Here is a 21,323-nt window from a genome sequence, read left to right as displayed (position 1 = left end):
TGTAATTCCCTGTACTACTGTGAAGGGATTTGAAAGAATGGAGAGAGAGCAGCTGAGTATTTTTAAATTAGTATCACCATGTCAACAAGTGCTTCGTGTAAGCACAGTGCTCATCAGGACTTGACCCAGTGCTGCACTCAGCTATCAGATCAAGGACTGCAGAAAGTTAGAAATGACTGATTAAACCACACTAGGTAAAATATTTCCCTGGGAAGTATGAAAAATTACTGAGCATAAAGACAGTACAGTAGTGTTCTGGGCTTTGAAAAGCATTCAAGAAAAGGGAAACGAATGATAGAGAGAAAATGCTTCAACAAAGACAAACCATTTTTAACTGTAGAAGAGAAGGTATGTGGCCCTCATTTTTGTAAAAGCATGAAAACAGGGATGATGCTAGCAGTAAAATAGGAATAGTTGAGGTTATCTTTTCTACTACTATATCTACATAAGAGATAACTTTTAAACAAAAGAATCTTTCATTAAAGGGTGATTTGAATAAACTTAAAATAGTCCTTATAGGGAATTTGTGAGAACGACATCTGAAGAGAATGTAATAGTGCAATAAATGACAACAAGTGAAAAAAGGTTTTTTATTTCTCAGTGTTTCTTCACTGTCAATACTGTCCTTTTGCTGCAACATGTTGCAAAAAACTCTCTGCCTTTTCCATTTTAAACAGCTACAATATTTACAGGCTGTTTCCAATAACACACGCAGACACATACACACTCACAGACACGCAGGAACACATATCCCTATCCCTGGCAAGGTAACCGTTTGCTGGTAGAGGCAATATATATTTTCATTGTCCATTAAAATACAAAGCCATCCTCTCATTTATGCTCTACTCCCCTCTCAATTTTCTAACCAGCAGCTACTGTCAAGCTTTTGGGGGCGTCTGTAAGAAGTTATATGTCCAGCTATTTGATTGCCATCTTTCAAAGTTGTTGCCTAAGTATACCAGGATTATCTATTCAAACTGTACATACCAGAAGTCATAAAAATTGCTCATATTCAGATGTTTGTGACCAAGTGATGTAGGTATATTCCCAAAATCTTTTGGGGCAGCCATCTTAATCACCTTTTTAGAAATATGCATATCATGCTGGGGTGAAACAAGTCACATGCTTTACTTTTCCACCAAGGTGTTATGTACCCACTTTTTTACTAAGGCACCAGGAATTACCAATATAATTTCTGAAAGAGTCCAGCGTCACTGAATGTACTGCATTAGATTATCAAATAGCAAGCCAGACATGAACAGAACAGATGCCTATATAATAGGTATAAAATTCCTTAATAAAATCAAGTACATAAAACCTGTGGTGGTACAACCCCAATCCAATATAAGTTGAATAATACTGTTAATGGCAAGAAATGCAATCTACCCAGCTCCATTTTGTGAATGGAGAGTTCTAAAACTGAGAAAGATCTTTAAAGCAGTGTTTTTGTATCTATAGTCCTAGGTCGTATGGTGGTGCGCGAATTATCAGAGAAAGCTGAATCCAACTGTAAGGCATCTCTTCTCCCCCCTTGCCCAAGTCCAGGCAAAGCTTTAGGGCTGCTTGCCAAAGCACCTGTGCCACAAGTCCTCATCTGTCACCTCACCAGTTATCCAGGCTTCTCAGAGTTCTTCAGTCCCCAGGGCATTGTGAACATGAGAGATGAGGAATGCCTCATGATAACTGCACACCTGACTGGAAAACTGAGATCACCACGCAGACATGCCAGATGTCCCAGGCAAAGCGGCTGCAGCACCATTCAGCCTACATGGAATTACCTCAGAAAATAACCATCATCTTCCCAAAACTCTGAAACCATTTCCCATATGCTGAACCATGAGAGAGATCCCCAGAATCCATCACTAGTATCATACAGTGCAAGTGGCACAGAAGCTTAGATATCATCAGTGGTGTCACACAGTTTGAGGTTTTTGTTTTAATCAGAACATTTTAAAAGATTTCCCAGGGAAGTGAAATATGAAGAAGTTTTTAAAAAAACAGGTAGTAGCCATTTTTACTAATGAATATGATCTAAGTGGTGGGGTTTTCAAGAATTTTTCTGTAACTGAGTGTTTTAGGGAGAAGTAAGTCCTAACATGTACACATAGATACCACCTTTAAAGAAATCTGAGAAAAAGAAAATAGATTGGGATCTACTCGAAAGCTACAACAGTGGGACTTAAATGGAATGTTCTTATGGCAAGAAAATATCACAATGCAAATGGACAGAGTAAAACACTCACCTCTAACGGATTTTCATGAAAGAAAGATCTATAAAATACTATGCTATGGTAAACTCAATCTGGACTGACAGGACTAACTTGAGAATACCCATCTTTTCCTCAAAAGAGGAGAAAAATATTACACATCAAGACAAAAGCCAAGAAGAGAAAGCAAAAGATGAAAGTACCTCCATCTAAAATAGAGGTTTCCACAGATAGATCTATCCTGTGGGAATTAAAAGAAAACAAACATGTTTTTGTCACTGTTTGCTGGCCACATTAAAATCCGTCTCCTGAAGGCAACACACCAAAAGCCTTATTATTTAAAAAAATCCCAGAAATATCCATCAATTCTCTTTGCCCCTTAAAAAAGAGCCTCTCTCTTTCCCCATCTGCTGTTTGCTGATCTAATTCCAGGCAGTTACATATGCTCTAAAATTTCCACGTCAACAAGCCATTAATTCCTATAATGCCTATTATCAACAATGGACATTGTCCTTATCTTGCCCTAAAGAGAGTGAGTGTTCAGAGCCCAGGGTTAACATACTGAAAGTTGCTTCAGTCAAGTTTAAAAAAAACCCCAACAACCCAACTATGTATTTTGTTTTTCAGTCATTTGTTTACCTCAAGGCTTCAGTACAAGAAAAAAAAAAAAAAACAACAAAAAACACAACCATGCAACTAATATCAAATGGGGGCTTATTTTCAAACAAACTTCTCTTTCTAAAATGAAGTTCTCTATCACACTTAGAGAAAACCTGAAGGGTTAATTAATTAAAGGGATATTTACCTGAAAGGAAGGACATAGAATAAAACCTTAACTAAAACACCTTCAATTCAAAACTTACACACTTTGTTCATTCCTGATGACAGCAGTACCAGACTGCTAAAGAAGGTTCATCTACTGTACATTTTCCGATATGCAGGAGATGAATTCAACTACACTATAATGTGTACTTATGACAAATAATTTTGTTGTCCGACAGTTTTAACTGCGGCAGATCCAGAACTGTGCATTTATACCATGACTGAATGGGACTGCATATGAATAAATTGAATAGTAATATGCAACTGTAAGATGCACAGTATTTTGAGGACAAGTTTGCATAGAATACAACACAAGCAAGGTCCCAGTATCATTCACTGGGAACAGTATCTAGAATTGACTAGCTACCAGGCACACACTTACCCTTTCATGGCTAGATGGCATACAGTGACTTGAGTTGAAATACTAATGCTTCGTAGGTAGTTGTTCCTTCCTTTTTTTTTTTTTCCTCCTTATCCCATACAATTTCATTCTTACATTAGGTACGTAATGGACAATGTTTCTCTGATGTCAGAGAAATAATTACTACAACCTCTGTGGTATATCAGAAGTCTCTTCTGCTTGCAATACATATAAAGAAGTGGAGGTGGCTGGGAAGAAGATGGCTGCTCCCAAAAGCTAGGACTGTATGCAGTTTCTCCACAGAGTCCTATGTAATTACAGGTCAGAAACAGGAAACAATCACAACAGGTACATTTTTTTCTTACGGATTAAGAAAAGTGAATCACAGGAATTGCAAGTCAAGAACAAACCAGTTTCCCTCTCACACTCCCATGATAGTTCTGAGTTACTTGTTTCCCTGAATACACACTTTTAAAAAAATACAATAAAACCTAGGATATGTAACACATGAATAATTCAACTTCACAGTTATAAATACTCAAATTACACTTACATAGAATATATAACCACAGAAAATAAAATTCAAGTCATAGAAAAGAATGAAGACTAAAGGGAAAGAAAAGGCAAGGTGGTAAAAGTGATACAAGTTTAGGGCTGTGCCTTCTATAAAAGACCTTTAAAAACAGAAGTCAAGTTTTCTTGCATTCTTTTTTTGTTGTTGGAGGGAGGGAGGTTGTTGTTGTCTTTTTTCTTTTTAAATTGGATAGAATAAAAAAAACCTTCAAGCATCCATGAAGAAATCACGGACCCTGCACCTCCCCCTACACAACTGTAACAACCGTGCCTGCCAGAGAAAAGCCAATGAAACAACACAGCCAGCTCTGGGTAAAGAAGCCAAGCAGCTATGGCTAGTGAAGGGAGGACAGATGAAAGGTCATATACTGGGGCCCACGTTAAAGCTAGACGTGTTGTACAGGTTTGAGGTACCACTGCCACCACAATAAAGTCTGATGTAGTACAGGGATACTCAGGTGCTTTTCTATGTATTTGTTATTTTACCATTTATTGTGAAGAGGATGCAGCAAATGCACTTGTACGAAATACAGAACATAGAACCAAACCCATGGCACAGCCCTTACCATCAACATGTATATGGAGAGGGAGGGGATTAATCCCAAAGGCAATTTAAATAATGGTATTTTATATACTTATATTTATATATATAAATAAATGTTCTCAGCAATCTCAGGGTTGTTTTTAGTGCATTGCTGTAAAAAAATTAGTGCAGTTCTCATTAATGTTTAGCTCATAAGGAATAAGAATCTATACATCTGTTCAGTCTCTTCTTGCCACACCTGAAACCCTTACACTGTTTTACCAAACTGAAGGTTTGTAGTCAATTTCTTTAAAATAAGGTGGATGAATTCCACACACTCTGTGACAAGACATGGCAATTTTTGGCAAAACAATTAGAAAAATATGAGGTGCTCTGATCTTAGAACTGAAAAGTTTGTTGATTTAAAGCATTACGCAATGCATAACAAAATTTATAAACAAAAAGATATGTCTCAACAAATCTATCCTTCATGCAAGTGTTTCTTCAGCAGCTAACAACTTAAAAAATTTTCTTACACGTGTTTATTTGGGGAAAGGGACTTAGACAAATCTGTGTTTCAAGTCCTTTCCTACAACCGGACCAAAGTTTCAAGTCCCAGGAGCTGCTTCTTCTGGACCCTTCTCTCTTCTGAACCATTGGAGAAGGGGAAGTTTCAGTCTCAAAGAGATTTACACTTCAGCCCCAAGTTCAAGGACTCCAGTTTCAACAACAGCAACATATTTATCTTCAATTTGAACCAGCAGGATGGTTTTATCTATATGTGACCGACTACTTGGATCTCTGCTGCAAGGCACCCAGCGGTGAATCACCTAGGGGGAAAAAAAAAAAAGTATAATAAAATGTAAGCTCCATATGGAGAGCTGCCTTATCAAAGTTATGGTTGATAATTCAAGACTCTTACAGGGTAAAAGGAGCAAAAATATAAGTGCTATACTGACTTAGTCGTTCATGATTCAGTGACAGCATATCTACAGACAAGCTACTTGTTTAAGTCTTGCTGAAGATGTGCTTCTTAAAATCACAGAATCTATTAGGTTGGAAAAGATCTCTAAGAACAGTGAGGCCAACTGTGAGAACAGCTTGCTTACCTGAGAACAGCCAGTCTTTGATTTAGATTTCAGCAGGGACAAACAACTTGACCAAAAGCAGAACCAAACAGTTCATGGTAAAGTGAGTAACAATTGAAAAATGGGCACATATACAGATTTGGGATATTCTGATGCTCTAGCTGTAAGTCTTAAAATACCTTAGTGTTGTGCAGCACAGAACTCCAGTTTATCAGGAGATAGATGAAAACTACAGTCTCCTCTGAGCCTTTGCTCTAATTTTTTCCCTACTCAGTGTGAATGCAAGACTGATCTTCTGACTTAAGTTATTCAAAGATAATTTAAAACTAGAAGTATTAAGAAGAGGAAAAATTTCAGAAACAGAGCTACCAACTACTCTTTGGATCTACAGAATTCAGGTACTTCAATCTGCTGCTCCCAAGGATCCTGCCTGATATTGACCATCAAAAGGTCTCTTTTCCATACAGGTCCTTGTGTGACCTTGAATGTCTCTGCTCAGCTGCCTCCAAAAAAATATACCCTTAACTTCTGGGTGCCCCAAAGAAACCATAAGGATGCTCCAGTAACGTGGTTTGAAATATTGCCAGCTCCACAGAAACAGAATTACCTCAAATTTGCCAGCTGTGAGAAAACAACCCTTAGTTCAAGACAAGGTAAGTTAAAAAGCAAATAAAATTAATTTTTACAAAATCCAAGACAGTACAGTTTTCAAGAGTTCTAAAGATACAGGTGGGAGAAAAAAAGGCAGAAAATCACGAGTGATCTGTATCTTCCAAGATCAAATTCAAGAGATCCACTTCATCTTCATTAAACCCAGCTGATTATTTCTTGAACAGTGGGTGAAGGAGATTCAGCTTTGTCCACTGCATGAGATCTATGCTGCATTCCCAGGGAGAGCATTTCAGCCAGGGAAGCATGGCATCTTTAGCTCCCCTTTGATGCAACAGCATATGTAAGCGGTCCGTTCAAGTCTGACTTCAAAGTGTGTCCATATAAACTTCTTCGACAGCTGTATGGAATGTGGCCAGGAATATTCTATCCCCAGAACATAAAACATCGCCCAGTGAAGTCCCAGGTACTACATCCTTGTTGTCCAACTTAAAAACTGGTGCCTTTGAGATAGCTAAGGGCTGATTCCAAAGGCATCAATATCCTGGCTCCTTCGAAACTGTTTACATGCAAAAGTTGTACATAGATTAAAACTCACCACAGCCATACCCCCACACTCAGTTTTACCATCTCTTCTATCATGACTGGCATTTATGTGGTCTCTATAAATGAGTGATAACATGCAAAATGTCTCTAGATAATCAAGAAGTGATAAGAATCTCCTGGGAGGAAAAAGTTCTTCTACATGCCAGTGTCATGTGTCATAGAAAGATAATGCTGAGTGTACCTTTATCTCAAAATCTGGAAAAAGCATCTACATTATAAAGAGGACTGCTAAATTAAATTTCCTTGAAGAAACCTTATCATGTCTTTCTGCCTTATAATATACACTGTACTGCATACTTAGCAAAATAAAAAGCAAAGTTAGGAAAAATACTTTTTTCTACTTTGCAGCAAAGTTTTAAACTACTGAGTGCAGAAGTTCATACTGAGAGCACTGACATAAGGCTTCATCAGGTAAACTGCTTGATGAGCAGCATCTCAGCAGGTAAGAATCATTTCTGCCTACTTGCAGTAAGGACCACAGCTGTAGGAGCAGAAAGGTAATACTATCCTACGAGCTAAGGACTTTACTGAGGCTAGTATTTTAACCACAGGCAGTAGAAACGATGTCATCAAGTTAAATCCTCTCCTCCTAATCACACACTGGATAATCTGGTGCTTTCCCCTTTCCTCTTAGGTTAAAAGATGCTCTTCTAAAAAACCCTGCCAGTATGCTGCACCAAAAATAGATGAGAAGCATTCAGAACAGCAGCTTACTCTGACCTTTAAATCCTCTTGTTTTAATCTTTCTGTAACATCAATTACTGCACATGTCAGTGTGCTGCAGTTCACAAATTACACTCAAACTCCTGAAAAAAACTGTCCCATGATACCAGACAACAGGACATGTTTCAATATAACCCTCTACATTCCGTATCCTTGTGACATTCTTGATTTGCGATAGTATGTCTAAACCAAACATAACAGTGAATGTTTACAACAGCATTCTACTCCCAGGAGTTACCTACAAGGTAACTCTATCTTAAGAGTGGGCTGTTAACTCTGATAAATTCCTGAATAATTGTATTTTCAGGGCCCTTCCTGCACAAACACATACCAACAAGGTAAATCCAGCATACGCTCTGTTACCAGCGTATTGCCATTTCTCACCTGAAGTTTGCAAATACATCCACAGCGATGTGGACTTTCAGATGGCAAAATCCATCCCCTGAATCCAATTTATAAGTAACGCCTCCAACTGAGGTAAGCAGTCAAAGACATTCCTTCTCAACTGTCAAAACTGCCATATTCCAAATGAAAATACAGTTGTATTGATGAATGCAAACACAATATCAGTGACTCTTCCCTTTTACTATTTATCACTGAAAGAATACTCACTGAAGCATCTTTACAGACACAAACACAAAGGTTAAAAAAAAAGTCTATACCTCAGTAAAATCAAAAAGCTTCAAAGACAGATCTGGGTTTTTCCCTCATAAGAAGAGCCTAAATTGGGAGATAAGTTTTCTAACTAATGCAGTAATTTTTTATAAAATGCAGATGTAACACCCCTAAGGAAAAGAGATGGAATTTCAAGTCATAGGCTTGCACAAGTTTTAGAACAGATTTTCTTCTTAAAGGGAAGAAAATACCTATGATATTTAATAAAGAGACATCTAAAGACAATCTTTTTTGGCTCTTTTTTTGATCAGAATAATTTAGAACCAAATACTGTTAATCATTCAATTTAGGAGCCATTGGTAAACTGACCTTCTGTATTTGCTCAGGAATTTAAAGAAAATGAAAATGAAAATTGGATGAATGAGTGCAATGCCTGAGAGTTCATGACAAGAGCAGGAAGCAGGCAGGAAGGAGAGGTGGTTGACAACATTCAAAACACCATCCTGCATCTTTTGCATAAAGTTACAGAAATATCTCTTTGCTTCAAATTAGCACAGCAACAGTGACTTCAAGGACAGCTGCTGATCTAACTTACTAGTACATCTATCTTTGGCCTTGACATCTAGGCAGACTGCTGTAGAATCAAGACACTGCCTTACGGTTAGCTTGGCAACTTCTAAGCAAAACTTACATGGCCTTCCATGCCTTCCTGAGGACTCCAGTCTTTCCAGCTGTTTCTTCCAGCTTTTAGCCGTATCACCTCATCTGGCCACTGCAGCTCTTTCCTTTTTGACACGTTGATCCCTTCCAGTACTTGACTGGGATCCATTAACTATAAGTAGGAATTGAGTTTTGACTGTTAGTTCAGCCAAAATTTAAAGAAACAGATAAATTGTAACCTTTTGCATACTTCCAGATAACTGGCTTTAACCCACTGAAATTGATTTCTGACCCATTTCAATGTTGGAAACAAGCTCCAGGCTAGGAAAAAGCCTGTGCAGCACTGAATTTGGAAATGAGGCTGTGGTTTCAGACACATTTGACAACATGTCAGTTCACTGAAGCAACAGCTCTGATTCCCTTTCCCACTTCCTTCCGTTATACTGGCTCACAGCAGGGTCTGGGGAGCCAGCACAATGTAAGCATTGGCAGCACACAGCATAGTAGCGGGGAAGAGTTAAGTGATGATGAGCTGTTAAAATCGGTTCCTAACTTCTTACAGAATATAATATCTTAAGAAACATGGTCTTGGAGAATTTATTGCTAGGCAGAAAAGAATTTATCTACTAGCACTCTGTGCTGTGAAGTAAACTGGTCTTCCCCCAGGGGAAGCAGGAGAAAACTCCTGAAAACTACTTATTTAAGGACAGAGAGAACTCCATAATGTCCACGAATCAAGGGCACATGTCTACTTTGCCTTGATCCTCCTCACACAAAGTAAGCAGTTTCATAAAAGGGCCCTTGCCCGCAAAAAAAAGCTACTAAGCACAGACCTGAAAATTTACTTTGTTAACTTTGCCCACTATGATGCAGTTTACTAAAAATTACTCTAAACTGAGGTAATATCAGCAATCATGTCTATTATGATCTAGTCTATTTAATACACTTCTTGATGTTTTCCACTAATATAATGCCAAAGACATGTATGTTGAGCTAATAAAAGCTAGGAAAGCAAGAATACAAGTTGCTGGATTTTCAAAACAAGTAAGGCTGCCAGGATTAACTTAGTCAATAGTGTACTATTTGCTGCTCATTAAACCCTGACATAGCAATAACCAAGGAATAAATACACGTGAAAGTGAAAGCAAGTATATTTACACTAAGTTTGTAGAAAATCTACTTGGCTTCAAAGAAAAAAGCTAGTTGCTTTGTACCCTGCAAATGAAGCTGTTTAGCTTTACATGCTGCAATGTATAAAGGCAAACTAAGTATGAAGTGGAACTGAGTTCCGCTGACCTTCTCAATGCTGTACTACAGTAAAACATAAATAATGTAAACCAGGAGCATGCAGGAAGGCTTCTTGTCCAGAAAACTCTTCCCTTAGATTAGTTCTCCAACCATAACCTCGCAGAAACTGTATACCCAGACATTCCTGAAGGTATATGTATTTAAAAGTAATGATTTCAACAACATACAAAGTAACAACTAACAAAAGCATGTGGAAACATAGATTAACTTGTTCTTCTAGACTATTCACCTGGATTCTGTAAATAACGTCATCCTTTTTGGCTTGCATTTGATTTGCAGGGCTTGCATTGCCACCTGACTGAGTTTCAGCTGCATTACTCCCTCCTTCTGTCCCTAGAAAGCCCACAAGGGCATGCTGTTTACAGGCTGGGATGCTTTGGCTGGAGCTGCTAGAAGAGGGCAGTCCATGCTGCACGCTGACCCCAGTCTGGCCAGTAGGTTCCATTTGGTTCACCATAGATAGGCGGGACTGGATGGACGATGGGAGGTTACGAAGGGATATCTGACTGGTGGAAGAGCGCCGACAAGGCACAAAGCCTGTTGTGGATGTGCGAAGAGATGAATGACGACTGCCGTAGCAATAAGATGAATGGCTAGCTACTGAGGCACGGGCAGGGGAATGTCTGACAAGGCTGGACTGCACAGAGTGAGAGCTGTGACTGGTGCCTAAAATATAAAAGACACAGAATCAGGAAAGTTTGATAAAGCCTCCCACACACATTAGATTGCTGACACAAAAACATTTTAGTACATAGATATACAAAACTGATTGGTCTAATCAACGTCATCTGCAACAGCTGTATCACAGATCTCTGTTGCATTTCACACAGCAGAACATCTGAATACATTCTACTCATCTCGGAATTTCATATTCTGTTCAATTCACAATCCCTGTCAGACAAGTAGCTTGAAAAATGTTTCAGTCTTGCTCTTTCTGCAATTTATTCCTTAATATGAAACACTTAAGTTTCCCATACTTAAGGCAACAAGGCAGGTACAGATGTTCATGTTTCAAAATACTGAATATTCTTTCTTAATACGCTGACTACACATTCAAATTTTGGGTCAGAAAATTTGTTAGAAAAACAGTTGCTTTAAAACAAGTTCAGAAGAATTTAATGCATTTAAAGTTAAAAACAAATTGCAGTTCATGAGCATTGGTGTCACTGCTTTTCCTATAATAAGTATTTGCAAATACCTCTCCACAGAGATAGATCTAATTATGTTCATTCAGCTACATAGATGCATATTTTCTTTATGAGTAAAGGCAGTCTTTGAAAAACTTTCTCAGCTTTACTGTTTGTCACCTCCCTAACTACAGATCACTATGGACCCTTGGATAGGATTCAGCTCGAATACTACAGAAATAGAAATCATTTCACTGTATAAATAAGTAATACAAGTCATTCACAAAACCCGACAAGTTTAGCAATCGCAGACAATAGAACAGAAGTGAAAAGATCCAGTGTGCGGAGACATGTTATAAAAAGTTATTTAATCTATTTTATCAGCACAACTATACCCCTTTTGCTCAAATCTGTTTGGTAATCTTGCATTGCATAAAATAGTACTGTAGTTTGAGATTAATCCAACAACTCTTAACACTATATAAAATTACATCACTTCTGTGTGCTTTTTCTTTTAACTTAGGCCAAAAGAGCTGAAAGGTCAGTTCTGGCTATAGGATTGAACTTGTATAAAGTTGTTTCTTTGTTTTAACTTTACCCAGAGTGGAGGGATGAGTTGGTGGATGAGCTGCAGGAAAAGTTGTGGGATGAGCTGCAACAGGAGGGTGCTGTACTGCTCCAGGTCCCTGCCCTGTAGTTGCATTCCCTCCTCCTTGTGACATGCTGCTCTGTGACTCATTGATAGTTGCATTATTACTTGTGCAAGAAGCTCCACCTCCAGCATCTGAATCTTCAATATTTCCACCACTATTGCAGCCAGCTCCACAGCCTTTCCTTAGTCTGGAAATGTAATACAATTCATACATTAAGTCAGGCCTCCTAATATCAGGATTCTATGAAATGCCTCATGACAAGCAAAAAGCTTTACTCAGCACAATCCAAAGCACTCCCCATAATCAAACTTGACTCTGTTTTTTCAGAATATGCTTTGCAAATATAAATGCTGCTTTCTAAGAGATTGCAATTTTCCTCATGACAGCTATCCCATAACTTATTTATGACAAGTCAAATGTTCATAGAAAACAGCTTTTTAAAAATTATCCTACCTCTGAAGTACAGTAAAGTGATAAAATTCTAAAATGTTGGTAGAACATCCTAATTATTTTGTAACAGTTTAGTAAAATTTATGCTACTTAACACACTAGTCATGCATACTGTTATACTGCAAAATCTTCATCTACTCAGAATAGAAAGAAAAGACTGTTTGTTGGATTTTTTTTTTCTATAGAGTCTGACAAGCAGATGGTGACAGAAGACAAACACCTTGGACTGCAGTAAATGTGGCATACTCTGAGGTGAAGCAGCAATGTTCTGTTTTGATGTGCCATCGATGTCTAAGTTAAATATGACTATCAGAACAGCTACAGGACTGTTCAGACTATGGCACCAACTCCTGGAAGTGGTGAGAACTGGGATGCACATTTCTGAATGCCACACACAGCTACCACTGTTGCTTTTGGAGCCACAGTCACAGTGGCCAGAAATGCAGTAAAAGTTCCATAGCCTATGAAACACAGCACAGCAACAGTTTGTACTGAATTACCCAGGGGTCATGTGGGGAAACAATTATATTACCATTCCAGTTATTTGTTCTGGCTCTGACATTCAGGATTATTTGTAAGTACTCATGAGATTTTGAACAACAGCTTGTGTTACTATGCATATATATGAGCATACCCTAACAGCATTAATATTGACACTTTCATGCCAAATTTGTGCCAGACAGGAACCCTATCAAAAAGTCCTTATTCTATAAAGATGGTATTTTAGACTACAAAAGCAAAGGTACTGAAAAAAATAGTACAGAAGTTGAATTGTCTCTCATTATCAGACCTCATGTTAGAACTGAAGTTGTGATTCTTGTATCTAGACTTTGTCTTCTTTCCTCTGAGCTCTATTTACATACTTTGTGGTCTCAGCCCTGAAGATTCATGCTGTGCCAAAGTAGTTGCCACATGCTACTGATGTGCCCAAAATAAAACTCAACGTGAATTTATTTTTATGGGACTCACTATTATAAGGTATGTTGTGTTGGGCCTGTTGTACAGAACTAGTTAGTGGAATATGAGAGCATGAACAAATAGTAATGAGAACTCATTTCCTCAGCTCACCTGTGCCATGTAGACACTATGAAGTTTCTGATGTTTCCTAAGCTGATGGCTCCTCCAAGAATGTCCTTTAGCTGTTCATGACTGTCTGAATAAGAAGTAGTCAGAGGTGAGACATAGATTGGGTATCCAATTGGTTGGTCACAAGAGGAGTTAATCATGTTCCTCAGAGCTTGTTTAGCATTTTGGATACTTCCTCTCTCTGGATTACGATTACGCAGGAAGACAAGCTCCTGCTGTTGCCCTGCCCACAGGCCACGCACACACTCCTTATTCACCTGCAAAAGCCAAGTAGAAAGACAGTCAGAAAGTGAAGCAATGAGAACGTGTGGTGACTGCTGTGCCATATACCAAAGCCTTCATGAGCATATGCAATACTGCCCTGCAGAACTGCAAGCATGCATATGCACTTCCTTAACAGGCTGAACTTAGGGACACAGTCTGCAACAATGACAATAAAGCAAATCTAAGAATGGAATGAGAAGTAAGATATTTTAAGTCAGAAGGAACTGATTTTCTGAAACAGTATTTGCACTGTATGAGAAGAAGCAGACCTAGCAATAACAAAACAAAGATTGGAGTTCAAGTTGCAGTTTGGTACAGTTATTAAAACACACAACATACTGTCCCACTGTGAAATGTGCACAAAGCTTACCTTAATGACCCTGAAACTGAGATACCGCTTATTTAGCATGATGATTTTATATTCATTGGTGCCATCATCCATCACGTGACGCAGAGCAAGAAGGGACGGAGAATTGGAAAGAACTGCACTCCGCCAAGCAGGGTCCCCTTCATGTGCTATAACTAGATTTTCTTCATGGGTTGTTATAGCTTCATAAAGGACAGAAGGATCATCATATTCATCTGGAGAAGTGAAGTGATCCTGTTTCCAAGAATACATGTTCAATTAGGTATGATTAGCATTTCAGATGTAGCTACATATAAACACCAAACATTTCAAACTCTTGAAATGATCAGAGCATTACACAAAGTTAGCCATCAAAAATATTGAATACCTACTTTAGAACATTAAAGATAACCTCTTCCAACAGACTGGTTCTGTTCACTTGTTTGCTTCTTTTTTTAACTTAAAACCAAAATGATCGGAAGTACCTGCCTATCACTGATTCAAGTAAATTTCTAGGTTAATTTTACACTAGATTTCTATCTATTTATACTGCTTACAGAAGTATTTTAGTTTTAGCTTTTTTCTTAATCACAAGCCTCCAACTGTAAAACACACTGAAGTAAAGCACTGATTATTCACTGAGACTGCATTATATGAAAAGAGCAATAGGAAGAAAAACAATATTTACTATTAGAAAGTTCACACTGACAATTGATGACAAACTATTTCAGCATCAGATACTATCAAGACAACTTACATTACTACCAGTCAAATACAAACACAAAATCTACAAGTTCAATTCAGTGTCAGGTCACATTACTTTCTGGTTAAAAAAAGGATTGTGGTTAATAGCCAAATTTCCATATCCTGGCTGAAGCACTGCAAGCAAATAAAAACCTTTCATAGATTAATAAAATAATGCTCAAAAAAACACATTTTATTTGTTAGACTGATCTTTATTTTTCTCATTTTTCATTTCCTGACTTAATTCAAGCCCATTCTGCACAGTAACCCTCTGAGAACGCTCCAGAGATGTTGAAGTAGTACTTCTGCTGGTTTCAGCAATGATTTTGTAATTATTCTGCTTTGTTACCTGTACTCCTAACATACACATACTGCTAAATTCAGAGTTTGTGTTACATGAAAGAGTTGATTCAGTTGCTGCTAGCTTGGGGAGACTTCTGGACTCTGCAATGAAGGCAAAAAAAGAACCTTTAATAATAATTTTAAAAGTGCAATTAAGATGTGCCTTCGATTTGCCTATGATTTTCAAGCAATCTATTCTTCTAGAGTACCAATACTTTTCCATCCTTACAGAGTGCTTATCACTAAGTACATGCTTTCTTGTACTTGCTGAGATGAGTCAATACATTCACTGGACAGAATTTGAGATTGTTCATCTTCACCCTCACTTTGCTATAAAGACCAACTCTAATTTCAGCTTATTGAAAAGCAGCCTTCTCATTCCCACCTGAAACCTGTGATTACAACACTTCAAAGTAAAAAGAACAAGAAAAACAACTCCCATTGGAGGAGAGGGCTGTGCAGCTTTGAATGCACGATAACCTTTTAAGCCAATTACAGATGTGTAGAGAGGGGAGAGAGAGGGAATATATGAGAGAAGCTGTTCATAAGGGAAATATCTCTAGACAGGTATGAAACAAGGCTTGACATGTTCTCTGATCTACATTTAATGTAATTTTCAAGCTCTGAGCATAAACGACATTCCCTTTTCCTCTATATCAACTTCCACAAGAGTTGTAATAAATGAAAGGACAAGACATGATATTCCCTCGTTTTCAGCTGTCAATCTCCCTCACATGCCTTTTATTATCGTCCTCTTTTTTCTCTCTCCCAGCCACTTATTTTTAAAAGAACAAACGCACAGAAATAAAAAGAACTGGACCCATCTTTCTGTGTAATCTCTTACCTGATGTAACTTAAGTGACATCCGAATGCCAGGAACCACTACTTTCCTCAGCAATTCCATGTCAGCAAAGATCCATTCATCTCTAATTGACGATATACGGAAGTCACCCTTAAACAGGGCATGCAGGCCATACAAGAAGGATTCCAGATTACTGTTGAGGGGAAAAAATAATGAAGAAAACAGCCCAAATATGAACAGAAATACACACATATCCACAGATATCATCACTGAAAAGAACATACAATATTGAGCTGTACAGAAGGGCACACAGTTCCTCTCTATAAAGCTGCAGGATAAGGCAGGGAGAAGAGAACATGAGTAAAGAAGTGCGTGTAAGCAAAACCTGGACATCAGATGTCTATGTGCTCTGAACAGGTAATGAACAAGCCATACACAACAGGCTATTTACATGGACTAAAGTAAATGTGAACACCATAAGGACTGCCTGACTTTGTTCTGAAGATTTTTAGAGAAAACTTTTCAAGGTATATAACACATAGGAGGATATGTAACTTCAGTTGTGCATGCTTCAGGACAAAATAAAAAGGCGTTGTTTTCAATTACTAACTAAAGAGTGAAAAATCAAATATGCTCTGATCACCCTTGCAACTGCATATTTACAAGACTTTCAGGAGGCAATTGGTGGGTACTTAAAAGAATTAGTCAACAGTTGCCCTAAAAGTGAAGTAGAACGGTCAGCACCCAGCTGACCAATAGCTTCTGCATCTGATTATGCTTTTTATTTTCTTTTTAAACCACCACCTTGTGATTTCCTGAAACATTTAACTATATTTTACATTGGATTTCTAGAGCTGAAGCTGTCAGTCTGCAAGAAAGAAGGTGCCATATCACAGCAGAGTTGAGATGAAGGAGACTTGTACAAAACACAACCGCTTGCCACAGAACCAGCTAAACTGTGAAACTTATCATAACCGTCTGATCTAACATCCACCAAGATATGAGTTCTCCATTTTAAGAAACTTCCCTCTTCTTCCCCTTATTTCCACATAGGGCACCTACTTGGTGCAGGAAATGGAGCTTACTTTTAGAACTCAATCAGTTCTTGGGTTTTTTCCCCCCATCTGTTATAACTGGTCATTACCCATACCAGAATTCTCATCTTGCATTAGTTCAATAAGACAAGATGCTCAGATTCAAGTTCTCCCTTGTTTGCTTTTCTTTGGTTATGTTTCATTGGCTGTTATAATAAAGACAAGTTACATAGCAAATCTGTCCAGTTTAAGGGAAGACAACATGAATTATCCATTTCTTTTATGAAAAAGTACTCATCCTAACACCTAACCGAGGAACTCAGAAGGATTTTGAGGATGGGAAGCTTACAACAACAGTATTTTATTACCTAGACATATGATGTGAAGCTGTTCCCAATGCTCTCCGCCCCAGAACACACAGTCCATAACACAATGTCACTAGGGGTGAGTCTTTACTTGAATCCAGTGGCTTATAATAACAAAAGAGAAAATAGTAAGTCAGGTGAACGGAGTAAGGAAATCACCACTGAAAAAGTCAATTCCACCAGAAGGAGTAAAAGACCCAAACATGTCACAGTTCACAAACTCAGGTGTACATATATACCCACTAAACCAGCTACTCTTAAGAAAACAATCCTGTTTGAAACTCTGAGCAAGAGTTTTGCAAATACGTAAGGATACTTGTAAAGGCAAACACACATGTACTATTATTTGAAAGAAGACAAATCATAAACTGAATAGATGTATGGTACATTCCTCATGGATACTGTGTATCTTGTAAGCAAACTGTTGATTAGCAAAATTATGGGGTTTAGACAAAAATATTTGTAGTGAATACAGTGGATTCTAGCTGACTAGGAGTATTTAATCCTGATTTAACCAACAACTTCCCTGGACTAAGCTTTAATCTGGAGAAACTTGCCTTCAGTTCAAAGCCACTAGTAGTTGTACAGTGTATATAATGCCTTAGAAAATGGCATAATGCAATTAAATGATTAAATCTGATTTTCAATACATACATAAAATCTTTCATGATCATGACTTGGAGGGAAACAATTTCCTTTGGTTGTTGTTTGTCATTTGACCACAGGACACTAAGTCTTACACCCATTAAAATGGGCTTCTTACTCATCTTTTACCTCCAAAGCAAAACTGAACTCTTTAAGTCTTGGATCCTTCGTTAAACACGTAAATTCCAATTATATTCCTGTCCCTTTAATCTCAATCAATTTCTGCTTATTCTCAAAGGCAACACTAATTAGACTAGACCATACACAGTTATTTTGTAAACAGTAAGAAGTCAAGGCATTCCTCTACAATCATTTCCTGTTTAAAAGGTGGAAAGATTTTGGAGAGAAGAAAAGACTGAATACAGGACGATCATTTTCACAAGTCAACAATTCCAGCAGTCCAAAGGAACAGTACAGTATGATCAATGAGAAAGAAGCAGCCAGTCTTATAAGCTGGCAACAGGTATTTGGAGTTTTATGGGGTTTTGTTTCGCTTTGGTACTTTTTTGTTTAAGTTAGGCTTGATTTGTGAACAGTGATTTCTAAGCACAAAACATCAATTCTGTAAGCATACTGTTCTGTATGTAGATAAATGCCTAAGACTCAACTGATTAATTTGAGCTAGCAAATAAAATTCATTAATTAACTGGTTAAACCATAAGTTACTTACAGAATTTATTAGCTTCTCAAAAGTAGAAGATCAAAACCATTTCAATGAAAATACTTTGATTATATGTATTTATTTTAAAAATCAGCATTGAACCAGACAGTAAGTCAAACCAGTGGGAAAAAATGAGAGCATCCTAGAATAGTGAATGGTTTTCCTCACATGTCTGTACTTACCTTTTCTCTTCGAGAGCAGCAATATTCTATCCAGTTCAAATATATCATACAGAAGCTCTCTCTTGAGATCCCCGCCAGACGATGGTCATAATCCTCATCAATATTGGGGTTAAATGTTGGGTCTACATCAACATAATTGCGGTCTGTGCACAACCGCAGTCCTTCCTGCATTGTCTCGTTAGCTAACCACTCCTCTAGCTTGGGGGATGTCGTGACATAATAGATGATTCCCTGAAACAGTAGTATTTAAGAATATTGATTGTTTCAAATTATTTGCATTATTTTCCTGGGAACGAACAAAACTGATACACAGTAGTATTTATTTAGCTCACAGGTACAACATATTTGCACAGAAAGCACAGCTGGTATATAGGAGTATTATTCAAAGATTGTCAAGATTTCTGAAACCTACACTGAAGGAATAAGGAAAGAACAAAAGGATGGGACAAGACTGTCAGTGTAATTTTGGCAGAAGGCATAGAACTTTTTATCTAGTTAACATGGAGAATTAGATTAAATTTCCAAAGAATTCTAAATAAAATAGTGCTAAAACACAAAATATTTTAAGACTCTTGTGCTGGGAAACACAACTTCTGTGTGTATGAGAGGAAGTATCTTGGAAATATTTTAATCTGAAAATTTTCAGCTCTCTGACAGAGAGTAGGTTGTGAAAGATGTCAATTAGTACACTGATTATCTGAAGGGATCTGTGGTCTAGAGTCCTCTTAAAACTGCAGGCCAGGACTTTCTTCCTTTTTTAAGACTCAAAGATGGGTTTGGACAGCTTATAAGGACCAAAAGCTGGTTTTCTCTAAAAGAAACAGACTATTTAACTTTTTATTTACAACACAGCTATTATATTTGGGTTATAGTTTTCAAGTTTCTATTCCAGCTTCAGCTAGGAAGTATTCTCTCTCTGATCTAGACTACAAGGTCATTACCCTACTCATGCACCGTCTGAGTCACCATCAGTACAACAAACTCTGTCCTCCTTTAAAGAAGGTGTTCATACATCTCTAATTATCATCACATTCTATGATCCTCATATTACAGACATTAGAAGTTCAAGACATTAAGTAGTTTCCCAGTGTAATCCAGCCTATCTTCCCCTGAGGGTTGTGGTGATCTGAATCATACCTTCACATAGTAAGTAGTGAGAATTTTCCGGAGATCAAAGACTTGAAGCATGGAAGCTGCACTGTTGTCAGTGATGCTGTAACCCTCCAGAACATACTTTGTCACAAGCACTTCCCAAGCCAGCCAACGCTGCCCAAAGGCAGCATTAAAGGAAAGCATGTGAGGAAGGTGGCCTGGTTCACAGCAACAAAAACCTTCATCTTCCTCTACACCTTCAGTGATGGCCTCTACTTCTCGTTGCTGACAGTAAGTTCCTTAGAGAAAATAAGAGAAAAGAACAAAGTGTTGAAAGCTTTGTGTGATTGCTTTAATGTGAACTTGTGTTTAAGAGTTCAAAAATTTCCAATTACATTTTTTAACACAAAGTGAACCATCTGCCAATGAACACAAAAGATTTGGATAGCTTAATTTATCACTCTAGGATCCCATTTGACTTGAGTTTCTCTAAGAAGTAACTACGGCAGGCATATTGCACTAAAATGGAAAGACAGACTTCGCATCAAGTGACAGGAGCATCAAGAGGCCCTGCAGCCCATTTTCAAAGCAATTAATTTACAGGATGGAACTGAAAATTACTTTTGTTTCCAAAGCAGAAGTCAACCTTTTAGTACAGACAGTTCAGGAAATGTAAGACACTCACCTCTGAATTCAAGCCCCCTCAGCTGGAAGGTGACCAAGCCGTTTCCTATCTCTATAAGGTGTACTAGTGCATTGAGGTAGTCAGAGGCTAGGATGAAGCAGTCCCCAGTACTATAGTTTCCCCAGCGACCCAACAACAAGTCTCCACATAAGCTGTGCTGAAGGGAACGGGTTAAATGTTCATAGAAGATAGAATTCAGGTTGTTATCATCTGAACCTGCAGGAAGATTGAATTTAGGTTATCTGAATCTGTAGAAAAACATCGAGCTTGAATGTCAATTATCACTTCACACTGAACCCTACATTTTTTGAACAGCAATGCTGTTTCAAGGTCATACTTCACTCCCACTTCCCCCTTTTTTTAAGGCACAAGTACTCCAAATGAATCCTAAGTGATACTTTGAACCAAATTTTTCTTAGTTACTCCTCCATTTTCCAAGGTAATACCTCAGTTCCACTCATCCATCTCCCATAAACCCATTCAAGACAATAAAGTGCAAAAGCAAACGAGCACAGAAGTATCTCAGTAATGACTGTTTGTACTGGTCTCATCACCATGACACTGAGACATCCTAAAATAATACTTGACATCTTTTTAGTTACTCAAGAATACAAAGTAAAACAGCTTAATACGTACTAGAATTACAAATAAAAAAGTAAAGTGGGAACACAAAGGTAAAGGTGAAGTTAAAAAACTCATGGGAAAGTATAAAGAATAAAGCAAGAGAGATAATGGAAGAGAAAGTAACAG

The 21,323-nt window shown here is 37.8% G+C and overlaps 1 protein-coding gene across 9 annotated transcripts in view; it reads right to left on the bottom strand.

Moving 5' to 3' along the window:
• Positions 1 to 576: 576 nt before the first annotated feature.
• The window catches only part of PCNX1 (pecanex 1), an 89,567-nt gene continuing 68,820 nt past the window's right edge, over positions 577 to 21,323 (bottom strand). For all 9 annotated transcript variants that reach the window (XM_050336192.1, XM_050336195.1, XM_050336194.1 and 6 more), the window contains 11 exons: positions 20,574 to 20,789; positions 19,934 to 20,187; positions 18,797 to 19,027; positions 17,312 to 17,412; positions 15,952 to 16,102; positions 14,046 to 14,276; positions 13,394 to 13,668; positions 11,821 to 12,062; positions 10,325 to 10,761; positions 8,819 to 8,959; positions 577 to 5,316 (listed from right to left, as the gene is read on the bottom strand). In XM_050336192.1, the coding sequence (XP_050192149.1) occupies positions 5,176 to 5,316; positions 8,819 to 8,959; positions 10,325 to 10,761; positions 11,821 to 12,062; positions 13,394 to 13,668; positions 14,046 to 14,276; positions 15,952 to 16,102; positions 17,312 to 17,412; positions 18,797 to 19,027; positions 19,934 to 20,187; positions 20,574 to 20,789 (2,420 nt within the window). In that variant the 3' untranslated portion in view covers positions 577 to 5,175. The remainder of the gene's footprint in view (positions 5,317 to 8,818; positions 8,960 to 10,324; positions 10,762 to 11,820; positions 12,063 to 13,393; positions 13,669 to 14,045; positions 14,277 to 15,951; positions 16,103 to 17,311; positions 17,413 to 18,796; positions 19,028 to 19,933; positions 20,188 to 20,573; positions 20,790 to 21,323) is intronic.

Source organism: Myiozetetes cayanensis, unplaced genomic scaffold (genome assembly GCF_022539395.1).
Source record: "Myiozetetes cayanensis isolate MyiCay16 unplaced genomic scaffold, myiCay2020 scf6-25, whole genome shotgun sequence".
Classification (NCBI taxonomy): Eukaryota; Metazoa; Chordata; class Aves; order Passeriformes; family Tyrannidae; genus Myiozetetes; species Myiozetetes cayanensis.
This window is presented reverse-complemented; position numbering and strand designations above follow the sequence as displayed.